This window comes from Ursus maritimus, unplaced genomic scaffold (genome assembly GCF_017311325.1).
Source record: "Ursus maritimus isolate PB19 unplaced genomic scaffold, ASM1731132v1 scaffold_2, whole genome shotgun sequence".
Classification (NCBI taxonomy): domain Eukaryota; kingdom Metazoa; phylum Chordata; class Mammalia; order Carnivora; family Ursidae; genus Ursus; species Ursus maritimus.
The window spans coordinates 27,461,615-27,486,527 of NW_024424452.1; the positions used below are offsets into that span (position 1 = coordinate 27,461,615).

Below are 24,913 nucleotides of genomic sequence, written 5' to 3' on the forward strand. Positions count from 1 at the left end.
GTTTCAGGTCAGGTTGCGATCTCAGGGTCGTGAGATTGAGCCCTGCGTCGGGCTCTAAGCTCAGCACAGAGTCTGCTGGAGATTCTTTCCCCATGCTCTTCCATGCCCTCTATTCCTTGTGCAATTATGCATGCTCTCTTTCTCTAAAATAAGCAAACAAAATATTAAAAAATAAATATATAAAAGAAATGTGTGAGTAAAAAAAATATCCAAGGCAATAAGGCAGGGTGGACAGGCCTTCCTGGTTTGGCAGAGGCCTCCCTGCGACTTCTGGGGCCTGGCTCTCACCAGCTGTGGGATGTCGGCCCATTACTTATCCAGACTCTCTGAGCCTGGGTTTCCTCCCGTGTGAAATGAAGCTGAAATCTTACTTTGCTCACCCACCTGTAGCACATCAGGGATGCCCCATTCCCAGTAGCTGCTATGTCCTTGGCCTTAGAGGGTCGGTGAGGATGAGTGAGGTGATGACTAGTGCCCACTCAGCACAGGCCTGGCCCAACTAAATGGTAGCTCTTACCTACAGAAAGGAAGACAAAATTATTTGTCTTCTGGGTTTTGTCCACAGTTAATGGGCTTTAAATTTATGTGCTCCAAAAGGAAAAAAAAAATCACTTATTTTTAGACCCTGAAGGTTTTTCGGAATTACTTTTTCGATGCATTTAACCCTTTGGGTCCATGGATCTCAACTTGAATCTGTTTAATGTAGTAACTTCAGAGGTGGAGAAGAGCCGAGAGATTTTGATCTCATTTTTGTCTTGATTTCAGTGTGTTGATTCAAGCTCATGTTATGTGTGATGTGTTTATCAGCCACCCTCTCTGACTAATGTTGTAATTCATCTGCTGCTTGATCGCGTCCCAAGAAATTCTATTTTTTGTTTTTTTAATGAGCCATCAAATAGGATGTGGCTTGGGATTTTCTCAGCAATGGGAATATATTTGTGTTAATATGTCTAGACTCTCTTTCCCCCCTCCTTTGTGAACAACAGCATTCATTTCCGAGCAGGGTGTTAGGGGTGTAGGCCGTGTCTGGTCTCATCCTTGACCTTTAAAAGATAACAGGACCTTGGACTTATTACCCTGTGTTAACTCATGGAGATAAGCAGGCTCTGTGCTTTAGGATCTGAGCTGCAGTGAATTTTTAATTTTTTTTTAATTTAAGGGAAGACCATTGTACAATATAAAGGAAATACTTACGTAGATTGGAGATTTAAAAAAGAGTAAGAATTTACAATCTGAAATTTGAAATGGGCAGTGATCCAAAAACTACCTTTATTGCGCAACCTCCTGATTGGGTGGCGTTCAGAACTTTTGAAATTGATGAATAGATTTTTTTTTTCTTTTGTGGTTCAGTTCTTTTCTACCTTTTCTGCTCTATGTATAGATTTCTTTTCTTTTCTTGTCTTTCCTCCTTCCTGGTTTCTCATAACAGACAAGCAAGCTCGGCTAGACGATAAGCATTGTCTGCATAGCTAAGTCAAAACACCATGTCGCGGAGGGGTGGTAACTGCGTGGTGTGCTGCCCTGCGCCCCTGCCCCTCTGCGGTTGTCCGTGGAGACCCAAGGCTTAAAATGCAGTGACCTCCTGTGGTCTTTGGAAAAGCAGAATGATAGATTAAGAAACTAAGTCCAACCGTAGGTTTGGGTTTCCTTCTTTGTCATTTTAACCAAGCAATTTCTCCTTGCCTTGATCATCTTTTTTTCCCCTTCTTCACATCATACAGATTAATCTTTGTTCTTGTGCTTTTAAAAAGTGAATTTCTAAAAGTCCCTGCATCATTTGTGGTTCTACACAGGAACTTAATCATCCCTAAGTAGATAGTTTTCCCAGACTTCATTTTCTTCTAGAATTTGTAAAAATGATAGAAACACACAGAACTAGTTAAATTGGCTATTGTATATGTATTAAGAGTTATGCTTGGTGGCATTTTATAGTTTTGGGAGAATTTCTGTTTTCCTGCAGTTTTTGTTGAAATTTGTTTGGTGAAACCCATTAGTACCCCCACAGTTTGGAAATGGCCCTGACCTTTTCTTTTCTTCACTGATGAACATATTCCCAACCCTCTGCTGTTTCTTCTCTTCTCTGGGGAAGAGTCTTAGGCCTCAAAGATGCTTGAGATGTCCCGCAGCAACACTGGGTAGGTTAAATTAGTAATCGCTGGAGTTCTGGGAGTCTTTTCTGAATAGAAATGTTTCCACCAGTTTTTCTTGTCTTTGTTTTGTTGGGATGTTTTTATTCATTTATTGGCTCTGGATGAGGACTTAGACCTTTCCACTGAAAGAAAATTTAGGAAAGTTAGCATGAAAGTTGTCGATCTCCACTCTGGAGAGTAGTGAAACCCATTTCTTAGGGGTCAGAAGTAACAAGGACACTTAACCATATTCTTCCTTACTAACGAAATTCACTGCCAGAGTCTTTATTCCTTCAAGAATAGAAAAATATGTATACACCCCAAGGGTTAGAAAAGGCACTTTTTCATGTGAAATGGGTTTCTGCTTGAAACACTAGCTTCCGTAGGCTTTTTTGTTTGCTCTAGTTATAAAAATTTCTGTAATTCGTTTTAATATATTTTACCTTAAATGTTGTAGTTAATATTATAAACTAAAAAATGCTCTTAGATATTGGTGATATTTGACCAAGTATTAGAGGTTCATATCTGTGAATTTTAAATCATAACAATAATGATTGGAGCTTATAATTTGATATCCATTTGATAGTTCTGATGCGATGGGTGGGGTTAAGGGTTTAAAATTTTCATCCCCCAAATATTCGTTCCCATGAAAGTGAATTGGTGGTTACATTATTGCTTTACCATTTGTGACATTTCAAAAGAATCTCTTCTAGCCCAGGAAAAAGTTACTAAATAATGCAGTAAATCACATTTTTTTGAATAAAGCCTTTTTTCCCCCTTCTCTCCACCCCCGATTCAATAAGTCTTTGGTGCATACTGTTCATTCTTTCTGTGGGGAAGCAACATGGTCAACTTAATGGGGACATTCCCAGCATATGCAGGCTGGAAGTCGGAGCCCATCTCTGTGGTGGTGTCCTTGTTTGGATCCCACATCAGGGGCTGATCCGTGAGGTCAAACAAAGGGGTTGACACATTGTTTACTTCTTTTCTTTGGCAGCTTAGAGCCTGCTAGGAGAGGTTTCCTTCTCAGTGGAGATGGCTTTCTCAAGAGGTCAGGCTCAGGAGGCTGAGTCCACTAAGTGGTTTTTTTTATTACAAATTTTATGTAATTATTTCAGAATGATTTTTACTTATTTGTAATTTAGCTTATTCTTTGGAACTTTTACCTCCTGGATTCTCCAAATAATTTTATTATTCTCAGAACAGTTTACTTCCAAGAGTAATTTTTAAATTCTCCCAGAAGTTAGAAATTGTCAGCTTGGGATGTAGATGTGCATACGGTCAGAAATGATAGAGGGATTTCCATTCACTCTGTGCTCTCTTAACCCAGTAGTCATAAATGAGATGAATCGTGGAATTTTGGTTGTGCCTCGATGAGGACTTTTGAGGTCGAGCTATAGCCAAACACCACATTAATTAAATAAAATCTCAGGACTGCATTTATTTTGGTCTTGGCTGGCATTAAATCAGTCCTTTTGAGTATAGCATTTCAGCGTATTAGTAATGATATGTGTAAACTTATTCATAACTCATAACTTTCCTCTAGAATTTTCAGAAACTTTGCTATACCATCGTCAGTTAACAAGTTTTCTTTTTAAATAGGGCTCTCCTCGTTATTACAGAGGACAGCACTGTAGGAATATGAGCCTGTGTTCCCTGCACTGAGCTTTCAGATCATCTGACTGGGTAACTTCAAAAATTTCACTGTTTCAGCTCTAAGAGCGCCAATTTTTTTATCTTTTTATTTTTAAAAATACTTTAAAAAAATAAAATGAATACATGCTCATTGTAGAAAATTGAGGAGAAACATACAACACACCAACAGAATAAAAAAAAAATCACCTAGAAATAATCATGATGACCTTCTGGTATATTTTCTTTCCTGTATTTTGCCTCTTTATCTTGTGCTGGTATAATCCTACTATAGACAGAACTTGAGGTTTTGCTTTTTTTCATTAATAGTCATGAGAAGTTTTTTTCAAGTTATTTCACCTCTGTGAAAACTGGCTACATAAGTCATCAGGTCAATATAATTTACCCAGCATTATTGTTAAAGAATTTTTAGGTTATATTTCAGTTATCATGCTAATTAACACTCTCAGACCTCTTTGGGCACAAAAATGTTGTGTGAAGAAGGGACTTGAAATGCAGAATTATAAGTCTCTGGAATTTCACTTGGCCTGTCTATGACATAATTTGGAGTTTTTTTCCTTGGGTTGTTTTTTTTTTTTTTTTTTTCAGTAGGCTCCACGCCCAGCATGGAGCCCAACATGGGGCTTGAACTCATGACCCTGAGATCAAAACCTGAGCTGAGATCAAGAGTCAGATGCTTAACTGACTGAACCACCCAGGAACCTCATGATTTTTGGTTTTAAAAAAAGTTTAAAAATCAGAATTTCTCATATTGTCAGATTGCCCTGTGCAAATCTTATGTCAGTTTATAATCCATACAGTGCTAGTTAGTTTTTTTAAAAGATGTTATCAGCAGTTCTTTGAATACTGAGGGAAGTTGTGTTTTCTTTCTTTCTTTCTTTTTTCTTTACAAATGGACTTCATGAATTTTATTTTGGTTTGTTTTTGTCGTTTTCTCCAACATTTTATTTTGAAAAATTTCAAACCTATAGATAACAACTTTGTCATATCTGCTTTATCTCCCCCTTACACTGCATGTGCACAGACATGCACACACACACATTACACACACGTTACACACACATTCATAACATGTACATATATCAATGTGTGTGTGTATATATATATATATTTTTTTTTTCTCTATTGTAGGATATTTATGATCTCATGTTTGGGCCATAGTTAAATTTCCCCGAATGTCCTAGTTAATGACTCTTACAGTTTTTTATTTTTAGTTTTTGATCCAAGATCCAGTAAAAATCATGTGTTTCGTCACCATAGCTCTTCAGTGTTTTTTAATCTAGAACCGTCCCCCAGCCTGCTTTTGTTTTTCATAATGTGGACAATTTTTGCAGAGCTCAGGCCTGTTGGTGTTTTGCAGGGTCCTTCCGTGTGGCCTTTGTCTGTCCCATGATAAGATTCAGAGGAAGTGCTTTCGGCAGGGAGTACTGCATAGGTGATGTGTTCTCAGCACATCACGTTGAGAGGCATGTGACGTCAGTTTGTTCCGCTGTTACTGATGTCTTGTTAGATGAGCTAGTTAAACGGTGACCTCCGCTCTCTCCACTGTCGCTCTCCCCCTTTGTGATTAATAAGTGCTCTGTGGGTCGTATGGTGCTAGGATGTCACTCATTCAGTGTACGCGTTGTCAAAGCGGCACTAGAGTTACTTTGAAAAGCTTAATTCGTTCTTATTTTGTAACTGTGTGCTTTTCGTACTGATTTGTAAGTATACTTGTATTACGAGTATTATTTATTTTCAGTATTTAGTGAGCCCTGAGTTATTAGGTACTAGATGCTATTCTAAAATCTTCATAACAACTCTGAAACACATGTGTGATTTCCCCTCTTCATTTCGCAGAAGTGGACACCTAAAGAGAGTAGTTCTGGGTTCTGTTTTTGCAAATATTTTCCCGTTTGTTGTGTACTTCTTCATATAGGTCTGTTTTGCTGCACCAGAGCTTTACATTTTTCCATAGTAACAGCTATCAGTTTATTCTCTTATAGTTTCTACCTTTGGCATCTTACTTAGAAGCATGAAATGTTTTACTCCATTAGGAATGAGTTTTGCTCAAATGACACTCGTTGGTAAATAGGGTTGCCAGATTTTGTGTAAATGTGTCCCAAATACTATATGGAATGTACTAATACTAAAAAATGGTCTGTCGCTTACTTGAAATTCAGCTTTACCTGGGTATTCTGTATTTTTATTGGCTTTTTCTCCATAGCGCTATGCAGACACGGTGTATTTACAGTTTTTGGTTTAGCGTCTGTGTTCTTCCACTGCTATGTAAACTTCATGGAGTCAGGATTTTTTTTTTTTTATTTTAAAGTTGAGGTTTAACATACATATAGGAAAGTGTGTGTGACGTAAATGTACATCTCAGTGAATTATCTCAAAGTGAACATACCCATAGAACCCCCGTCCAACACAGCAGAGGTTTTTATTCTAAATATATTTTCAGGGGCGCCTGGGTGGCACAGCGGTTAAGTGTCTGCCTTCGGCTCAGGGCGTGATCCCGGCGTTATGGGATCGAGCCCCACATCAGGCTCCTCCTCTATGAGCCTGCTTCTTCCTCTCCCACTCCCCCTGCTTGTGTTCCCTCTCTAGCTGGCTGTCTCTATCTCTGTCAAATAAATAAATAAAATCTTAAAAAAAAAAAAATAAAAATAAATAAATATATTTTCAGTGCCTAAAGTAGTACCCCACCTATAGTGGGTGGTCAGCACATATTTGTATGAGTGCATCAGTTGTAACTTGAGAGCTGGGTATTCAAGTTACTTTTGTCCAAATAACTAGCCAGAGGATTTACTGATTATTGTTTGGTTATTATCCCCTTGAAAAGCATAATTTTTAGTGAATATGAATAGCGTATTACTTAGCTATTACCCTGCTGTGGAACATTTAGGAGGTTTGTTTATGGTTTTGTGGGGTTTTTTTAAGATTTTATTTTTAAGTAATCTCTGTACTCCGTGTGGGGCTCTAACCTAACACCCTGAGATCAAGAGTCTCATGCTCTACCAAATGAGCCAGCCAGGTGCCCCTGTGGTTTTTCAAATGTATGTATGTACATTTTGATCTCCAAACCTCTTCGTGTAAAAAAAAAAAAAAATCAGTCCTCGTTTCAGATTGTTTTCATAGACTGGTTTCCTAAAAGAGAAATTGGTTGGTCAAAGGATAGGAGTGTCTCTAATCCCCTTCTCATGTAGACAGAACATTCACTGACAGTCTGTGGACTGTCTGCTGAGGAAGGCACACAGAAAGAACTGGCACCATGGCCCCGTGTTCCCTGCTTCCGAGAAAAGTGAGAGTAGATGGCCAGGGTGCTGCAGCTTCATTGACATCATTCTCCTTGGTTGGTAGAATGACTGAATGCCTTGGGTTGGAATGCAGTTCCTCTCCTTATATGAGCTACCAGACTTTGGGCAAGTTGGTCAACAGGTTTCAGTTTCCCCTCTCTCGACCGTAAGGGTAGCAGCAGCAGTGTGTACCGCGTGGGACGTAGTCACAGAGAGCAAGTGCTGACTGGTGCTCGGGTGCACATGGCCCCTGCTGCCCACAGCTCCCCCAGGCCTGGGTCCAGACCAGTCTCGATGAGCTGACTGGTGCTAGGGGACCTTCACCCGGGCCCAGAAATCCTTGTCAAGTCAGTGAGGGCCAGGGTGTGAGCTTGCGGACAGGATTCCTACCTTCCCATCACATCCACACATAGGTGGGTTAGAACCCCTTTTGGACAGATTTATTTGAACTGTGAGAGCACACCCTCAGAGCATGGGCTGCCCCTGCCTTTCCTTGCTTGTCCACAATACATCCATTTCTGGCACCTTTGCTGGAGAAATAGATACTGCATTACCCTTTTCTTGTACCAGTCAGCTCTTCCAGGACTGCTTCTAACTACAGAGAACTCCTTACAGCTCCGTGAATGTCGTTTATGAATCTAGAGTACAAATTGTCTTGTGTAAACTACTCTGTGTGTACATTACATTCACCTCCTTGCTGCCAAGAAGACAAAGTGGGGGTTTCTTCCTCCCTCTGATATTCTCACTCTCCCAAAAAAGAGAATTGGTCATTCATTCAGCTAATATTTATTACTAAGGGCCTCTGCGGGAGAACATTAGTCTTAAATTTCTACACTTCCACTAACTACCCTTAACACCAAAGTAGAGCAGATAGGAACGCCCAAGGGCCTTAGGGGCAGATGGAAGGAGAGAGAGAGGAGGGAGTTGAAATTTCTCTGCCCTCTCATGTTTTATTTAAACCATTCTCACAAATTTTAAAAATTCCACTGTATAATACATCTCTTTTATTTTAATATTAAAATGTTTTAAATTATCAGATTAATTATTTAACTTTTCCTCTCTGACCTCCAGTAAAATCCATGCTCTAGGAAGTTCAGCCCTGGTTATTCAGTGGCCTGTCGCGATTGCGGGCAATAGCCGTGTTAGATATTGTCTCCTGGAGAAATGTCACTGGTGATACAAGATGACTGAAGCACGCTCCTTGTCTCCCGAGAACTGGCCTGGGTGTGATCGGAGGACAGGCTCAAGGCGTGGGTCTTACAGTCCCTGGGTTCCAGCCACAGTTGCGTCATGCCATTTTTAAGCTTGAGTGGATTCACATGTGCTCATTTGGAGGCGTTACTCCTTCGGTAGCAAGACTGGTTTTGCTTGTCACTCCAGTCAGTGAAAATGTGCATCCGAGTGAGTCGGAGATGAAATGGGAGATACGGGTCTGCTTTGGCCACGTGACTGTCAGTCCTCATGTTCTGCCTGTGGGGAGCCTCCCGCCGACTGGAAGCCGTGGGCGCACACGCACGTGGGTTCAGTGGCCTGGGCCTCCCGTGCAAGCTGCCTTCTGCCTCTGGTGTGCGAGAGAAGGAACGCAGTGTGTTCCAGCCCTGGCGGGAAGCACTGCCACAAGAGGTGCCAGGGTGGCCCCTCCAGGGGGTATTTTCAAGGGTAATTTGGACTAACTCAATTTTCACCTTTAGTTTTCCCACACACATGCACGCTGTTGCAGCTCCCCAGTGCTGGTTGCTTGCCCTGCAGCGGGTGTGGAAAGCACCTCGGCTCAAAGCTAAGAAGACAGTGGTCTGCAGGGGTGAAGTGGTAGTCCCTCAGTGCGGTGATAACTGTCCCACCGCAGAATGCAGCCTCATCCCACTGGGCCACTCGGCTCATGCAGTTGCATTAAAATCTTTTAAGTGTCTTGGGCGGCAGCGATGAATGCCGGCTGCCCTCTGGCTTGAGCTGGAGAAAGAACATGCCCTGATGGGTGTGCGTTTTGCTCCTTGTCTGTGACTCTCAGGCTGCATTCAGGTAGCCGCTCCTCACACGTTCCCCGGGGAGCGGGTTTGTGGGGCGAGTGTGTGCACGGGGAGGCGGCCAGCTGTGAGCTGGGAGGGCACACGATGTAGCCAGCGTTCCAGCCAGCCCTTTGAGGATTCTCACTGCCACTGCTTTCATAAAATGTAGCGTGTGAGTCGGCGGGGGATTGTTGTCTACCTACTTCACCAAGAAGCCCTCTCTCGGCTCTTGGCTGACCGGTGGCTCGGGGGGGAGTGGGAGATTCACTTGGCTCTGCAGGCCGACTTCTTTAGTTTTCACGCCTCTGTCTGCATTATAAAGTCGCTGTCTCTTCTGTGTATCACTTAAAAGTAGAAGCTGGACAGTTCGACTCCCCAGTCAAGTCCTGAGGGGGAATTAGTTACTGAAAACATGGTCTTTTTTTTCCCCCATAGTAGTCAGTATTACTTCATCTGTGATTCAGGCCTGTGGAATGTTGCCCTGAGTGTGCTGTGTAGCACCGGTCTGGAGTCATGCAGCTCCTTGCTGTGGGGTTGGTTTGACAAATCCATTTGTAGCCTTAGAAGCAAGCCTGGCTTGTTCTTCTTCTGTGGCCGAAGGCCTCTGACTGCTGCCCCGGCCTGGCACGGGGCACTATCTGTGAGCTTGCTGGGAAAAATGTGCTCTGTGGAGCTTTGCACCTGAGTCCCAGGGAGGTTACTATCACACACTCCTGTTTTTCTTCATTAAAATCGTAATGCGGTGCTGTGTCAAGGCAGGGTGAGTGAATTCAGTCACTGCGCAAACATTCTTGAGTTTACATGCTTTAAATCGAGACGGCTTGTGCTAGAGCCATGAGCGGTGGGACTTCAGAGTTATCATTTAAAGGATGGTGGCGTTTTTTTAGGGAAAAGTAAATGTGGAGTACTTTTCATTTATTTATTTTAGAAAGTTTTTTTTTTTGCTTTTGTTTTTGTTTTTTTTTTAAATTTTAGAGAGAGCCCATGCACGAACAGGGGGAGGAGCAGAGGGGAAGGAGAGGGAGGGGAGAAAGACTCTCAAGCAGACTGCATGCTGAGCGAGCCCAACAGGGGGCTAGATCTCACGATCTCACAATCCTGAGATCGCAATCCGAGCAGAAACCAAGAATTGGATGCTTAACGGACTGCACCACCCAGGTGCTCCTAGAGTACTTTTTAAAATCCATGAATGTTGTATCATCAAGCATTCCGTGTTCTATACCGATGTATGACTTTCAGAAGTTGTTTTTCAATTTCCTAATTTGGGTCAAGTATTTTGACATTCCAGGAGAACCCTTGGGTCATTGGGAATTTTAAGATAAAACAGTACAGAACATTCCAAAATACTTTAAAGTGTAGTAAGGTCATGACACCTGCCATTCTATTAATTTTTTCATGTAAACGGTTTTATTATTTAAGTAGGTAGTTATTTTGTAAATTTCTTTTTTCTTTTCTTTTTATTCATGTAAATGTTTTTAAATGTAAGACCTGATTCCATTATCTAACCAGTTGGCTTTTGCATTGGGTGTCCAAACGGACAAAAAAAAAATCTACATTACTTTCTCCTCAGAATGTAGAAAACAAAATGAATATTTAGAACAACTTAAGAGATATTAACAACTCGAGGCAGGAAAGCTTAGCAGTGCCAATATCACTTAAGAAAAACACCTTCCTTTTTCTCCTGCTAGCGGAAAATCTCACAGGTTCTTTTAAGTGTTCAGGAGCAGTGAAGAACTTGTTACTTCTCTGGATTTGGGGAGACGCCACCTTCCGAAAGCACTTACCAGATGGGGAAAGTGGCTCTCCCTGGCTGCACGCTCTCCCCCCCCTTCTGTCCCTCTCCTCCTCTCTTTTTCTTTCCTTCTCCCGCTTGCTCTCCTGTGTATAGATAGATTTGCTTGATTCGAGAGACATGTCACTGAGTTGGCTTCAGCAGCTTTTGACAGCTTCCTGTGCCCTTGTCAGACCTGCCGACTGTTCTGCCCAGGAGCCTTGGCGGCGGCAGCCTCCCGTAACAGGGAAACAAACTTATGTAGAAAATAAAGAGGTGAGTAGTCTCCCTAAAATTGTGAAGTCCTTAAGCGAAGTGATTGGGTAACAGAAAGGGACAAAAGTGATGCCGGTGTAGCATGACTGTTAAATGCCAAGATGGGATGGGACTTTAAAAATCAAAATAACCCTCCTCCAGTTTCATGCTGCCCTTTTGGGTTGTTTGGTAATCCTTGGAGTTTTATTGTGTAGCCTACAGATGGGACCCACCAATGAAATAAATTAGTAGTTGGGGACATCTCAGCAAGGTAAAGAGTCAAACTGATGTGGAAAATGAGACTTAAATTTAATTATTGACTTCTCCTTTGGAGAAGTGTGTGATTCTTTTTGGCTACTTTTTTTCTGAAGTCAAACGTTGCCAGTTCTAACAAATGCGTTTCACTGTCCCAAGGTAGCCTATATCCGCAGAGCAGATTTCTTTTGTTAGGAATGGATACTCTCTCCACAAAGGGTAATCACAGGGCCAGGAGGCCTGGAGGTGGCTGGCCTCAATGTTAAGTGAGGTCGTGTTGGCATTTTTTCGAACCTTTCTGGTGGTGACAGATCCTATGTGGGGTGTCCTGGGGGCACTGAAGAGGCTAGTCGATTTCAGAATGTTCCGCATCCTTAGGTGCATTGCAGGGCTGGAAAGTGGAGGGGACGAAAGGCAGAGCTCGGGAGAGGGTTCTGGGTCACAGGATAGCATCATGGTGCCATCTTGACAATGCCGAGCGGGGCCAGACTGGTGGCGTGCGGGGGAACAGTTAGAGGGAAGCAGAGCAGTCAGAGTTTACATGGAATTGCTGTGACACCCTTACCAGGTTGGGAGAGGCTGCTTTTGGTGGTGGACACCCTCCCTCCCAGGGGGGATGATTCACCTTGCAGGTGAGATAGCTCAGTGGTGCCTGGCTGATAAGGGTCTGTCATTCTTCTCTCTCCAGGTCCCCTCCTTCCCTCCTGGTTTCACTTGGTTAATGAATAAGCTGAGTCATGAGGTGTAAGTAAATTCCTTTATCAAATGAAAGCCACATCAAAACATCCAGCAGAGACATTTAATGAAAGTGTAAAGATTGCAGAACGGCATCACCCGTATCTGGTTGGCTTATAAACAAACAGACTTTAAGCTTTTCACTGTTCAAACCTCTACATCGGAAAATGTAGCTGTTCTGTCAGGCTTTTTGCAGCGGTGGCAATGGGAAGTCGAGAAAAGCTGGGACACTGATGCTTTTATCACAATAGCACTAATATTGTGGCGGATTTAATGCTGCATAAACAGCTCAACGAGCCGCCAGAAGTATTGTCTTGGTGCACATGGTGAACATTTTTATTGGGTGCGTATCTGTATCTGGCATCCCGAGTGTCATTGGTGAGAACTAGTCCGGATTAAAGAACCCACTTCACTCGGACTGTGGACCCAGCCGCTCCCCCCAGCCAGCAGTTCAGTTACACGGAGGCTCTGGTTGGTGAATAGGTTATGTCCTAAAGGTTCTTTTGTTGATTAACCTTTTAGAACACAAAGCGCATTGTGGCGCAGGAATGCCATGTTGAATGGTGGGTGTCAGCGAGCCGTGGTGTGTTTCAGACTTTGGGTTAGGGCCCATTAGTGGGTCAGGCACTCAAGGCTGGTGGACACCAGCATAAAAAAAAGAAGGTAGAAGGAAACAGAACAGAAGACATCAGAGTGGGTTGTGTGTAGTAAAGGTGGATGTTGTTTGGTGATGCTCTTGCAGCTTAAAACCTGTCGCACATGGTGCGCTGCCATCGGAGCCTGAAAGGCTGTCCCGCAGGGGCGTTGTGGCCGCGGTGGCACACATCTGGCCATTCCCACTGTCTAGCACTGTGACGTCAGGCCAGGCACTTGTCTGGGGCTCCGTTTTGTCATATTCACAATGGGGCTGTTTTGTGGAGATGGGATTAGTTAGAGCTGAGAGAGCATGAAAATGTTAAGATGCTACAGAATATAGGGTAGCATATTAGGGTGAGAGCTAATACTGCACTTCAGGCACCGTAACCGTGCTATAAACCACGAGTATTTTTCACACGTGCTCCTTTGTGATCTGTCTGGGCAGACCGTAAAGGTACTATCGTATAATAGCATAACTGAGGCACGGACTGTTTGGTCTCCCTACCGTAAAATTTATTCAGTGTTCTTGACGTTTAGGATCTGCCACTTCAGATCTGGTGGGTTTTTTTTTGTTTTTGTTTTTGTTTTTTTTTTTTTGTAGAATCTGGGAGATGTTTGATTTTACTTTAAATTATTCCTGTGTAGTTGAGACATCCATCTTGATTTTCTCCCTGAAAGTACGAAGAATGGTGTAAATTCCTTAGGTCTGTTGGGTTCACAGGGGACTAGTAAGTATGGGATTGCTTCCCAATTCTTATGTTCGGTTGTGCGTTTTATCTTAAATAAAAGAAGGAGGGCATTCCCTCTCTCTCTTTCTCTCTCCTTCCCTCCCCTCTTCAAGGTAACTCGCACTTCTAAACTTTGTTGGAAGTCTATCTGCTTCTCCTTGACTCCAGCCTAAAATTCCTTCACTTCTGTACATCACAACACCATCTTTTAAGGAGCTTTGTCAGCCCTTGAGACCTTCTTTTGTGTGTTTGTTTGGCTTAGGTTTAGAGCAGCTGCTTTGTTGATGGCCTTGCCGGGTAGGTTAAAATAGTCAGAAGCATGGCATCAAAGTCACGGAGGCCTGTAAAAATAGAATTTACTGCCCAACTTGTGGGGTTGTTTTGAGGAGAAGCAGTGCTCATGGGAGCACTGCACAGAAGGCCGCTCTCTCTGGCTGGGTCCTCATCAGGAACTGGCTCCATGGCCTGTTCTCCTCCCCCTCTTCTCCCAGTCTCCAACCCTGGGGCTCTCAGGAAGACCCAGTCCCTCTGCCCAGGACACGGCCAACTTCCAGGGGCAGCGTCCTACCCCCAGATTCATAAAGCTCTGCACCGACAGCCCTCTGCTCTCAGAAGTGGATCCTACCCACGTGCTCCGGGCCCCCGTCTCCTCTCCGGGGCCTCGCACTGCCCCTTACCCTGTGCCCACCCACTGACTTCTTCCCAACAGTGTGGAAACCTGCTGAATCCCTCCCATCTTTTCCAAAAACTCCCAAGATCCCAGTTTGCCTTTGCTCCTGGTTGTCTGTCCTTCTGCAAAGTCAGATGCTCTGCATGCGTCACCCATGCCGTGTCCCCTCTCACTGTCATCTAGCGGTGGTGTCACACCACTGACCTACTCTCGCTAAGGTCCCTGTGACTTCTGTGCCATAAAGCCACCAGGCTCTCCCCTCCTCTTGCCTGTCACTCAGTATATCGGCCCGTTCCTTCCCCTTGAATTCCACAGCACCATACTTTCTAGGTTAGTCCCCCACTTCCTCAGCCTGTGGCTTCCCAGGCGCCTCAGGCCTGCTCTTCCCTATGTGTATGATGATTAAATGTTGGCGTTCCTTGGACTTCTGTTAGGACTTCTTCTCTTACTCTGGCCTGTTCTTCCCCCTTCAGGGACAGTGGTCTTTCCCCTTCAGGGACAGTGGTCTTCCAGGAAAACATGTCAGATCATGTCCTCCCCCTGACTCAACACCCAGCGGTGGCTTCCACTGCATGCTGCGTGGCCACAGGCCTTCTGTGCTGTGCCCTTGGCTCTAGCTTCACGATAGGCTCCTCCACCCCCTTTTCAGTCTCCGCCATGTTGGTCCTACTTCCTTGGTCAAGGCTGTGCTTCCTCACTCAGAGATTGGTCACTTCATGTTCCTTATACCCGGAACACAGTCCCCACCCCCAGTACTCTCCCAGCCTTCACGTCTCAGGAAAGAGCCCATGTCTTTTCCTTAGGGAACGGGTCCCTGCATCCTGGGCTTGACCAGCTCCCCATGGAGCCCCCGGAGCGCCTCTCCTTTTCCAACCTCAGCACACGTGTAGCGCTCTGTATGCTGTCCCTCTCCCGGCGAACACAGGGCCTGTGTCTCTGACCCACCCTCCCAGCCCCAGTTGCCAAGGCTTAGAAGATGGTGTGTTTGTTCCTCAGTGAATGGATAGATGAATGAATGAACAGATGAGAATTTAATACATCAGTGTCTGTATTCATAAACGAATGGATGGACGAATAAGCGACCAAGTGAGATCTAAGTACCTTTGTTTGTAAAGCAGTTAGCATAGTTCTTACATACAGTAAGTACTCAGTAAATGATAGTTTTATTTACTTCTCATCGGCTTTTCAGCCAGGAACTATGAAAAGGGAACAAACGCATGGCCAGGCTGGTTAATGGAAGCAGTGTTCTTTAGTGACGTCACTCATTCGACACTCAGGCGGTTGACATAGGCCTGGGGGGGGCGGGGGGGTGTCTTAGAACCTCACTAGCAGCCTCTCCCTCACAGTCTACCTTTTGCTAGTTGGGATTTGTCCTTCCCTCTCCTTCCCTCCTGCCCCTTCTCATGTTAAAAGCAGCATGCCTAGGTTCTGGCCTACCTGGTGCTCGCTACCAGTCTGTTCCCTTCCTATTTCTCGTCTAGACCGTGGGCCTCCTTGGGGCAGAGAGTGTCCCGTTTCTTCTGCCATACCCCAGTGCCCTGCTACATTGCTGAGCCCCAGTGTTTGTTGAATGAATGATTGAGAGGAACGTCTGTAAGGTGACTATGGTGTTGTCAGCGGAGTTCGTGAAAACGATTTGACTTAACTTTGGCCTCAGTACAATTTTGAAAAATGATACATAAAGACTTCTTGATTTTATATTTGTCAAGTACGGTTGACTTACTGGTCCCTGCATTTTCCATTTTTTCTCCGTGCTTTTGCGTGGAAAGGTTTTGTTAGATTGCATCCACATTCTACATGACAGCAGTATTCCATGAGTTTTTGCAGACTCAGGTTATATGAGCCACCCCCCCCACCCCCGCCCCAGCTTCGGGCTCACCAAGGTGAGGTGAGTTCTAGCTCGCTGATTCTGTGTCAACTGCAGAACGCCTTTTCTTGGCCCAGGCACAGTTCTTTTTGTCTGAGCTATAGGTTTTGTGATCTGACAGCAGTAGCCTCATTAATTAGGCACCTACTGTGTGCTGGGCCTTGTGCTAAAAGCTTTGCATGCACGCACTCCACTTCTCCTAGCAGCCTTATTAAGCAAGTAGATAAGCCCATTTTATGGATAAAGAAATGAAGCCACGGAGGGAAGTGAGTTAAGATTTGGGCAGGATTTGAACCCAGGCCTCTGTGGCCTCGGAACCTGTGGCTTTCCCACTTGACTTTGTTGCCTCTCTTTCTTGACGTAGGTTAAGTAAACATTGTCATATACACATGTTAGCCTTTATCCACTTTGTAGAGAGAGTTTCCCTTGCCACGTCTTTGGTCTTCATCAGAGAACTGGGAGGTGAAATGAGGGTGGGAGCAACAGGAGGAACGAGTGGCCATCTGTCTTTCATTGTGGAGGTGATGTGGAGGGAACACGTTGGCTGGGTGTGGCCTGCAGGTGATGGAACCAGGGTCACACGCGCTTCCTCCTCTCAGTCTTGTCAACACGCTGGGCTGCCACCACTGCCCTCCCAGCTGCGAGGCATCTCTATGGTATGGCCCCTGGGCCAGCTTCCCTTACTGAGTACCTCCTGTGTGTCAGGCGCTCTGGGGGAGCCCTTGGGGAGGCAGAGATGATGGGGTCACATGCCTTCTGCCTCTTCCTTTGTTCTTTCTGTCTGTCCGTCCTCTTCATGGGCCGGGAGTGCGTTCGGGTGTCCTTGTTTTCATTCTTTCAGCCTCGGTGCTTTTAAAAAATAATTAGCCTCGGGCACCTGGCTGACTCAGTCAGTGAGCGTGAGACTCTTGACCTTGGGGTTGTGGGTTCAAGCCCCACATTGGGTGTAGAGCTTATTTGATTAAAAAAAAATCTTTAAAAAATTACCCTCTGTTGGAGCAGTGCCCATTGCATGAAAGGAAGAACAGGGGGCCAGGGTCCTGAGTCCTCACCGGGTGACTGAGGCAAGCTGGCCAACTTCCCGAGGCTCCATCGTCAGGGGTGCTCGTGCCTCTCTTTCCCAGCGTCACGGTGAGGCTTAGGCGTGGCGACATGTACCGATTGTCCCTGACCCAGGGAGCCTGTCTTTAGAGTCAACGCCAGCTCCTCACTTGCAGTCCAGGGCTCTCGTGCACCAGATCAGGCTTCAACACAGACTTCTTAAGAATTTCTGAATTTTCTCTGTCGGGTAGACACAGGTTGCCAATAGATAGAAAAGCTGTGCTTCTGCACCCCCCTTTCCTGCCATAATCTTAGATTAACCTCGTGCAAAGAACCGAGGTAGGACCCTGGCGCTACGAATGTGGCTAGGACATGGGCCCTGCCCTCGATGAGCGCTGGGCCAGGGTAAATGCGGGGGGCAAGGCGGCATTGAGGCGGGCTCCAGGCTGAGCCGGGCTGCTTCTGAGGGCCTGGATGTCACCCTTGAGGGTTGGTGCTTTCTCAGCAAGCCTCAAGAAAGGACCGGCTCAGGAGGGGAAGGGGGGACGGTGGAGGGTAAAGCAGAGGGCGCTGCTTTTGGGCTGGCCGGCTGGCCCTGAGCTGTTCGGACACACAGGATGGCAACCGTATCACAGCGGGCTTCTGTCGGACTCCCCATTCCCGCACACGCCTTAGGCTCTGCCTGCTGTCTCCGATTGATTGCGGGGGCATGCAGTCACAACCACGGAAAAATGTTCATAGTGACCGACAGGGTTGAGTGTGTTTTGTTTTGTTTTGTTTTGAACGCCTTTCTTTAAAGATTTTAAAGTTTGCTTTCACTAGAATCCTAGGTAAAAGCCGCCATTCTCTATGTGGTAGAAATGAAGAAGTGGTCAATCTTTTATCAACCCAACCTGATCAAAATAACACAGAACATGACAAAACTCACATTCAGTATGTTCATATTTAAATAAACAAGCAAACACAAAACAGCATTCGGCGTCCTCCTGGTGTGGGGTGAAAACCCACAGTGACAGGACTGTTGGTGCAGGGCCCTGAGCTGTGGCTGTGGGAGGAGGAAGGAGAGGCATCTTCGAGAGGGTCTGAAGGAGGCAGGATTGAGTGTGAAAGCACCTGCTGATGCACAGGGAGCGGGGCTGTGTCATCAGAGCTGGCAGAGGCCACTCTCGACCCACGGCCCTTCTGCCGGTGGGTGAACATATCAGGTTATCGCATGGAGATTCCTTCTGCTGGGTATACAGAACTATTGTGGAGAGACGGACAGACTGATTCTCTCGAAGACAGATGTATATGCCTGCGTCATCTCGGAATGACACCATCTGGGACCCTTCCAGTGCACGTGGTGTCATGAAGAGAATGTAGGCTTTGCTTTGGATCCTGGCCCAAACATTCGTCACCTTTGGGACCTGGACTAGTCCCTTCTTCTGAGCCTCATTGTCTTTACCTGTACAGTCAGGATACCGCTTAAGGATTCCCCATGGCTGGCAGTGTAAGTATCCAGTAAGTGCTTCACCTTCCTGTAGCAATGGGACTACTACGAATGTTGGCATCAGACACTGAGACTTCGTGTAGGCTGCGGGTAGCCTTTGGAGACAGCGCATGCAGGACCGAGGGTGCGTCCCTGCCCCAGCAGCCACCACTCCCCACTGATCTCAGCCTGCAGATGGCCCGAGGAAGGTCCGAGATGCAGTGCTCGCTCGCTCACACCACACACACCATTCAGGGGCAACGCTGTGTCACTGGGGATGTTAAACCTGGAGAGACTCTTACCTCGTCTTTCAGACACCTTCCAACTTAGACTGTCTGTACCGGAAATGGCCCTAAGTACTCGGACAGGATAAACAACAGAAAACTTAAAGAATTTGTTTGTTTAAGATGTAATGAACATCTGTGAAACCACCACTGAGCCAAAGAACTGAACTACTGCTAATAAATTACATCTATCTGTTGCTCCTCCTTCTCCCATTGTCCTGATCACCTGCCAGGGGTGCCTGCTCTCCTGAAAGTTGTGTCAATCATTTTGCTTTTTTGTTCTGTCTTTCTCTCTCTCTCTCACACACACACACACAACTCCCTGGATATAATGGATCTCTTGTTTGTTTATTTTTGTTTTAGAACATAATAAAAAGAGTGTCAGACTACAAGTAGACTTCTGGGACTTGTATCTCTCATTCACCATTATATTCTTAAGATCCATCCATTTTATTTTATGTCACTGTAGTTCATGTATGTTTACTGTGAGACGATATTCCATGGTGGGAATATAACACGGTTTTTCCATTCACCTGCTGGTAGAGATCTGGCTTGCTTCTTTCCTTCTTTCTCTCGGATAGTGTAAACATTGTGTTCTCTAAAAAAAGTTCTTGTATTTCCTTCATAATACTCATGTATCAATATATGTCTAAGAGTGGAACTGCTGGGTCAGAGGATGTGTGTCAGATCAATGTTAAGTGAGAATGCCAGTGGTTTTCCACAGTGGTTGTACCAATAGAAGTCTCGTTGCCCCACATCTTCCCAGCCATTGCTCTTAGCGGTCTTTTAAATTTTTTGCCAGCAAAACACACAGAATGATACTGTTCTCCTAATTTGTCTTTGCCTGAGCTCGAGCAGCTCTTTATATAATTATTGGCATTGTATGCTTCCTTTGCTATGAAATGACTGTGCATACTTTTCACGTCTTTGCCCATTTTTTTTGTGGCGGGTTTTCTTCTTGTTTTGTAGGCGTTTTTATGGATTCTGGTGCTAATCCTTCACCAGTTCCATGCATTACAAATATCTTCTTCCAGTTTGTGGACTGTCTTCACTCTCTGAAGTGTCTGCTGATGGACAGAAATTTTAATTTAATGGAGTCATACTCATTGACCTTTTCTGAATTCTTAACACGTTTTGTATCTTCATAAATTCTTTCCTCCTTCAAGCTCAGAGAGATATTCACTTATATTTTCTTTTCAAGTTTTCAAAGTTTGCTTTTGACATTTCAGTTCTTCATCCATCTGGAGTTGATTTTTCAGCATGGTGTGACTAAGAGTCCAATTTCATTTTTTTCCTATGGATAAACAATTTTTCCAACTTTTCCTTTTCCACATTCTCTGTCATGCTGTCTCTGTCAAAAATCAAAGTTTCACAGATGCGTAACTCTGTTTCTAGGCTCTTCTATATTGCTGGTCAGTTTGCTGATCTCTGTACCATTGCCGCACCATCTTAGTTACTCTGGGTTTGCAGTAAGCTTTTATAGCTACCAGGCACGTCCCCCTTCCTTACTCTTCTTCAGGAAGGTCTGGGCCATTGTTGGCCCATTCGTTCTTCTGTTTAACTTTTGGAATTAACGTTTCCAGTTCCACAGAATAATTGGAGTATAATTTCTGTACAGTAAAGCTACCCTCTTTGTTGTACAGCTCTGTTTCAGCAAATGCATACAGTCATGTAACCACCACCACAGTGAAGATATGGGATGGTTCCGTCACCCGCATAATTCCCTCACCCCCTTTACAGTTGATCTTCTCCCCCAGTCCCTGACTAACCCTGCTCTGTTTTCTACTGAGATTTTTTTAATTTTATTTTTAATTTTTTCAGTGTCTTATTAAAATGTAGAAGTTCTTTTTATTGGAGTTGCAGTAAAATCTATAGATGAATTTAGGAAGGAATCTATATCTTAAGTCATCTCGTCCGTAATCCTAATGTATCTCTGTCAGCTTAGTTGGAGAGACTTTGCCTGACAGTAATGGAAAGTTCTTAACTTTTAGGAAGAAAAATCTAAAACATTTTAAGTAATTCTTTAAGGGGTACCTAGTAAGGGGTACATTTTAGAAGATAATTGTCAGTCTAGATAAACACATAAATACATAAAAACTAAATATGGTGGACACGTGGCAGTATTATTAAAAAAAAGAAAAAAAAGTTATGTCTTAGTTCCAAACCGGCTTTGTGGCTTACCTACAAGACTTTCGGCAAGCAGCCTAGCTTCCCTGATCTCAGTCTCTATATCTTTGCGGTGAATAGAGCATCCCTTCCTCACGGGGCCCTTGTGGAGGTGAAATGCTGTAATGGGTGCAGAGTGTCAGGAGATGAGCAGACCTGGTGTGGGGCCACTGTGAGCAGGTGAGCCCACGTGAGGGGAGCTGCCCTTGCTCACCTACCAGGAAGCCGGGAGGGCCGTCGGCATGTGCGTTTCCCCAGAGGCTCTAACCAAGTGGCACGACCGAAAGATGGCCTTGAATCATTTCCCTGACAAATTTGGAAAAGGTTAGTGTTACCAGGCAGCCTGCTACATGCTGCTTCTGACAGGCGAGCTGAAATCACTGGAGGACACAGCTGACAGCCAATTCATTTTGCTGATTCATCCATTCGAGGGGGGATGGCTTAGAGCCAGAGCTTGGCTTCCAGATTAAAGGCCGAGCTCCAGAGCTGCTGGGACGTGAAGGAATGCTGGTAAATGACTACCATGTGAAGGCCAGCGGTGAAAAGTGGGTTGTTATTTGTTTCCCCTTTTAAGTGATCCTAATTCCACATGTGCTGGGATAAATTCCCCACCGTGGTTAGGGAGTTGTTTGTAACGTTTGTCTGTGGGGCTGTGAGCTCAATTATTGGAAACAACCGGATACTGTTAAATAGATCATCTTGGCTCCTTTATGACCCTATCATCACCTTTGCTTTCATGGGGAATATTGACTCAGGCCTTCTCTTTTACTTGGGAGTCCAAGTGAAACTCGAGAGAGGGATTATTGCAGATGTCATCCCTTTGGGGCCTGCCAACAGAATAAACCTGCTGGAATAAAGAATGGCTCTCAAACAGGAAAATCCAGGAGATGCTCTTTTGCCAACAATCAGGACCAAATAGTAATGGTAGAATCTGTGGGTTCGCATTATGGATCTCACTGATAGTTTAACCCGCATTAGTAAGAAAGTGATATGCTCATAGGGAAATCACCCCTACATGAAGTTTGCGGGTGACGGGATAAGCTTAAGAGGGTGGAAATCTTGTCTTGTTTTACCGAATATCTAACATTGTCCCTGGGACAGTGAGCAGTTGCCGGGCAGAAGCACGGGTGGTTGGTGTTTGTGGGATATTTAAATGGTCGGCTGGTTAAATGAGTGGAGAAGGTCAGAAATGTGGACTGTTGAAAGCAAGAGAAGTAGCTGTCCCAGGAAGTAAGATTTTTGAGAAAAGACCCAGGTTCTGTGGTTCTGTGCTAAGGAGTGACTTTGGTCAGTCACACATCTCCCGAACTGGATGCTTTTTTCTGTTTGTCTCCCTGGGAGTGAGTCAGAGCACGCTGCTTTGAGCTCACATTTCAGTAACTCATGTTCCTTCGTTGGGAGACTTTGTGTAATAGGGAAGTTCTGTAATATTCTGGGGTTCTCCCACCGCCCCCTTTTTTCTCTTTAACTCTAGAGTGGATATTTGAAAAGTTACGCAAACTTCTTAGTGAAAATTTGTGTTTTTTAAAGAGTATTGGGGTTTTTTTTTCTTGTTTCGTGGTGGTGGTTGTTATGTATTGCTCCTTAGATGGCTACACATTTAGGGCATGACATTCTGTAAACCACGGTGGTGCTTAGAAGTTTGAGGCAAATCTGGTCCACTTGGAGCGAAGATGAAAAATGTCAGGTGTTGGGTATGTGGAGCTTCTCCTCTCATAGGATTGTCTTGCCCTCTGACTTAAGGTCCCTGATGTACTCGAGTCTGTTGTCTGGCACTGATGTGCTGAGGGACCGCGCGCTTGTCACCACTTGTATTCTGCCGTGCATTCATTCACACGCTATCTAGTGAGAATGACTCCATACCAAGAACATTGCTAGGAGTGGGTACACGGACTCTGTGTTTTAGACATCATGGTGCTTTTGCAGCTGCCCAGGTAGCAAGTCTGCTCCTAAGGCCCCCAGCCAGCACGGCCAGCCTCTCACTGTCTCGTTGCCAGTGGGTAGTAACTGGTGGTAGTGATGGCGGGCTGGGAGAGTATATGCTCCAACTGCGGGAGCCCGAACCAGCGAATGGCTGCCCCCTGCCCACAGGTCTCCCGTGGATCCTCACTCCCACGCTCCCAGCGCATTCTGTCCACCGGCCTCCGAGAAGCAGGCAGCAAAGACTATCAGGAAACTGACCTGGCCTTAGTGAAATGTTAGCACCAGGGTGGGAATAAGCTCCAGCTTTCAAGTGCCCCTGCCAGCCAGAGGCACATTACAGAGAATTAGCAGTCTTTAAAAACGGAAGGAGAAGAGGCGTGTCTCAAGTATGGTGGGGATCTCTTGAATTTGCGGAATTCAAAGTGAGGTGCAGAGTGACAAGAAAGGCCCTGGCCTTAGGGTCGGAGCGGCCTGGCTTTGCACCCCCGCACTGCTGCTGACCCACAGTGTGGCCCATGGCAGCCACCCCTCGGCACTTCCTCCCTTGCAGAGGGAGGAACTGTGCGATGACTGGGCAAAACCCTGGGCACAGACATGGGGTAGACCTTCAGTTTCAGACCCAGTGGTCAGCTCTGCTGTCAATATTGCTTTCATTTTCATTTTTAACAAGTAAGGGTTTACAGTTTTCCCTTAGTGGGGCTTTTTTTTTTTTTCCATTTTCTTACACTGAAAATGAGTAATTTTCAGGCAGTAATGTTACCTGCAAATACCTTTCAATTACCACCATTATGGTTCTTTATAGTTTACAGAGCACTCTCAGGCCATCAGGAAGATTGGGGTACAGTGACTCTTTTCTCCAGATGAGAACACTGAGATTTGTGTCGATGGCAGAGCTGGGGTCAGAACTCAGACCCGCATCTCTGGTTTCTTTGATGACCTCAGGCCACCTTGCAAAAGTGACATCTCTAGGGCTAGGCCAGACTTTTTTTATACAGATTTTTTCTTTTCCTTGTAGCTGTCAATACCAGCAAATATGCAGAAAGCTATCGGATCCAGACCTATGCCGACTACGTGGGGAAAAAACACGAGGAGAAGCAGAGCAAGAGAAAGTGGACAGAAGACACTTGGCAGGAGGTCGAGAGAAAGCGGTTGAACACTCAGTGCATATCCTATGCTCTGCAGAACCACTACTACCACACCAATAGGTAAGAGTTCTCGACTGCTGAATAAAAGGGCAGAGTTGTTGGAGCAATAGCTTTTCTTCCTGCTTCTCACAGGATTTTAAGTCCTAAATCTGACTTTTGAGAGTTTTTTTTTAAGTAACTTTCCACATAATATCAGAAGTGACTGCTACCCGAGTTCCTTCTGTGCCGTGTAGACCCGCAGCTCTTGTGGTTAACAAACTCGCAGAACCCCCTTGAGGGACACAGGATACCTGTCATTCCCATTTCAGGGGTGTGGAAGCAGAGGCTCTGCGATCCAACCACCAGTTCAGTGAAGGAACCAGGCTCAGAGCTGAACTCATCTGGGTCCAGTTGACACTCTCCTCCTCCCTGCAGTCCACCGTGATGCCCCTGTCTGGGCTTTCGACCTCATTTCGGATCCCTGGGAGACACTGAACCACATGCCTGCTGTAGGAAGAGAACTTGACATACTTCCCCTCATTATCCATAATCCCTCCTTCGGAAGATACATACTGGTCACGTGTTGTATCTTTGTGAAATGACAAAATGTGGGTATAGAAAATGGGGGAAAAGTTCATTACAGAAAATGATAAAGATTAGAAAAGTGTGAACTGACAGAAGAAAAGATTAGCCATAATCCCATCACCCAGAAGCTATCACTGTTAATATTTTGGATTACCCTCTATGCTTTTTAAATGGCTTTTTAGAGATTTAAAAAATTTGAGATATAGGGGAGCCTGTGTGGCTCAGTCAGTTAAGCTTCTGACTCTTGATCTCAGCTCAGGTCTTGATCTTAGGGTTGTGGGTTTGGGCCCCTCATTGGGCTCCATGCTGGGTTTGAAGCCTACTTAAAAATAATCGAGA

At 45.0% G+C, this 24,913-nt stretch overlaps 1 protein-coding gene across 1 annotated transcript in view; it reads left to right on the forward strand.

The window, feature by feature from the left end:
- Positions 1-24,913, forward strand: part of PARN (poly(A)-specific ribonuclease) — a 151,667-nt gene that overhangs the window by 84,805 nt on the left and 41,949 nt on the right. The window contains exon 22 of the mRNA XM_008696916.2: positions 23,881-24,070. Within this exon, the coding sequence (XP_008695138.1) occupies positions 23,881-24,070 (190 nt within the window). The remainder of the gene's footprint in view (positions 1-23,880; positions 24,071-24,913) is intronic.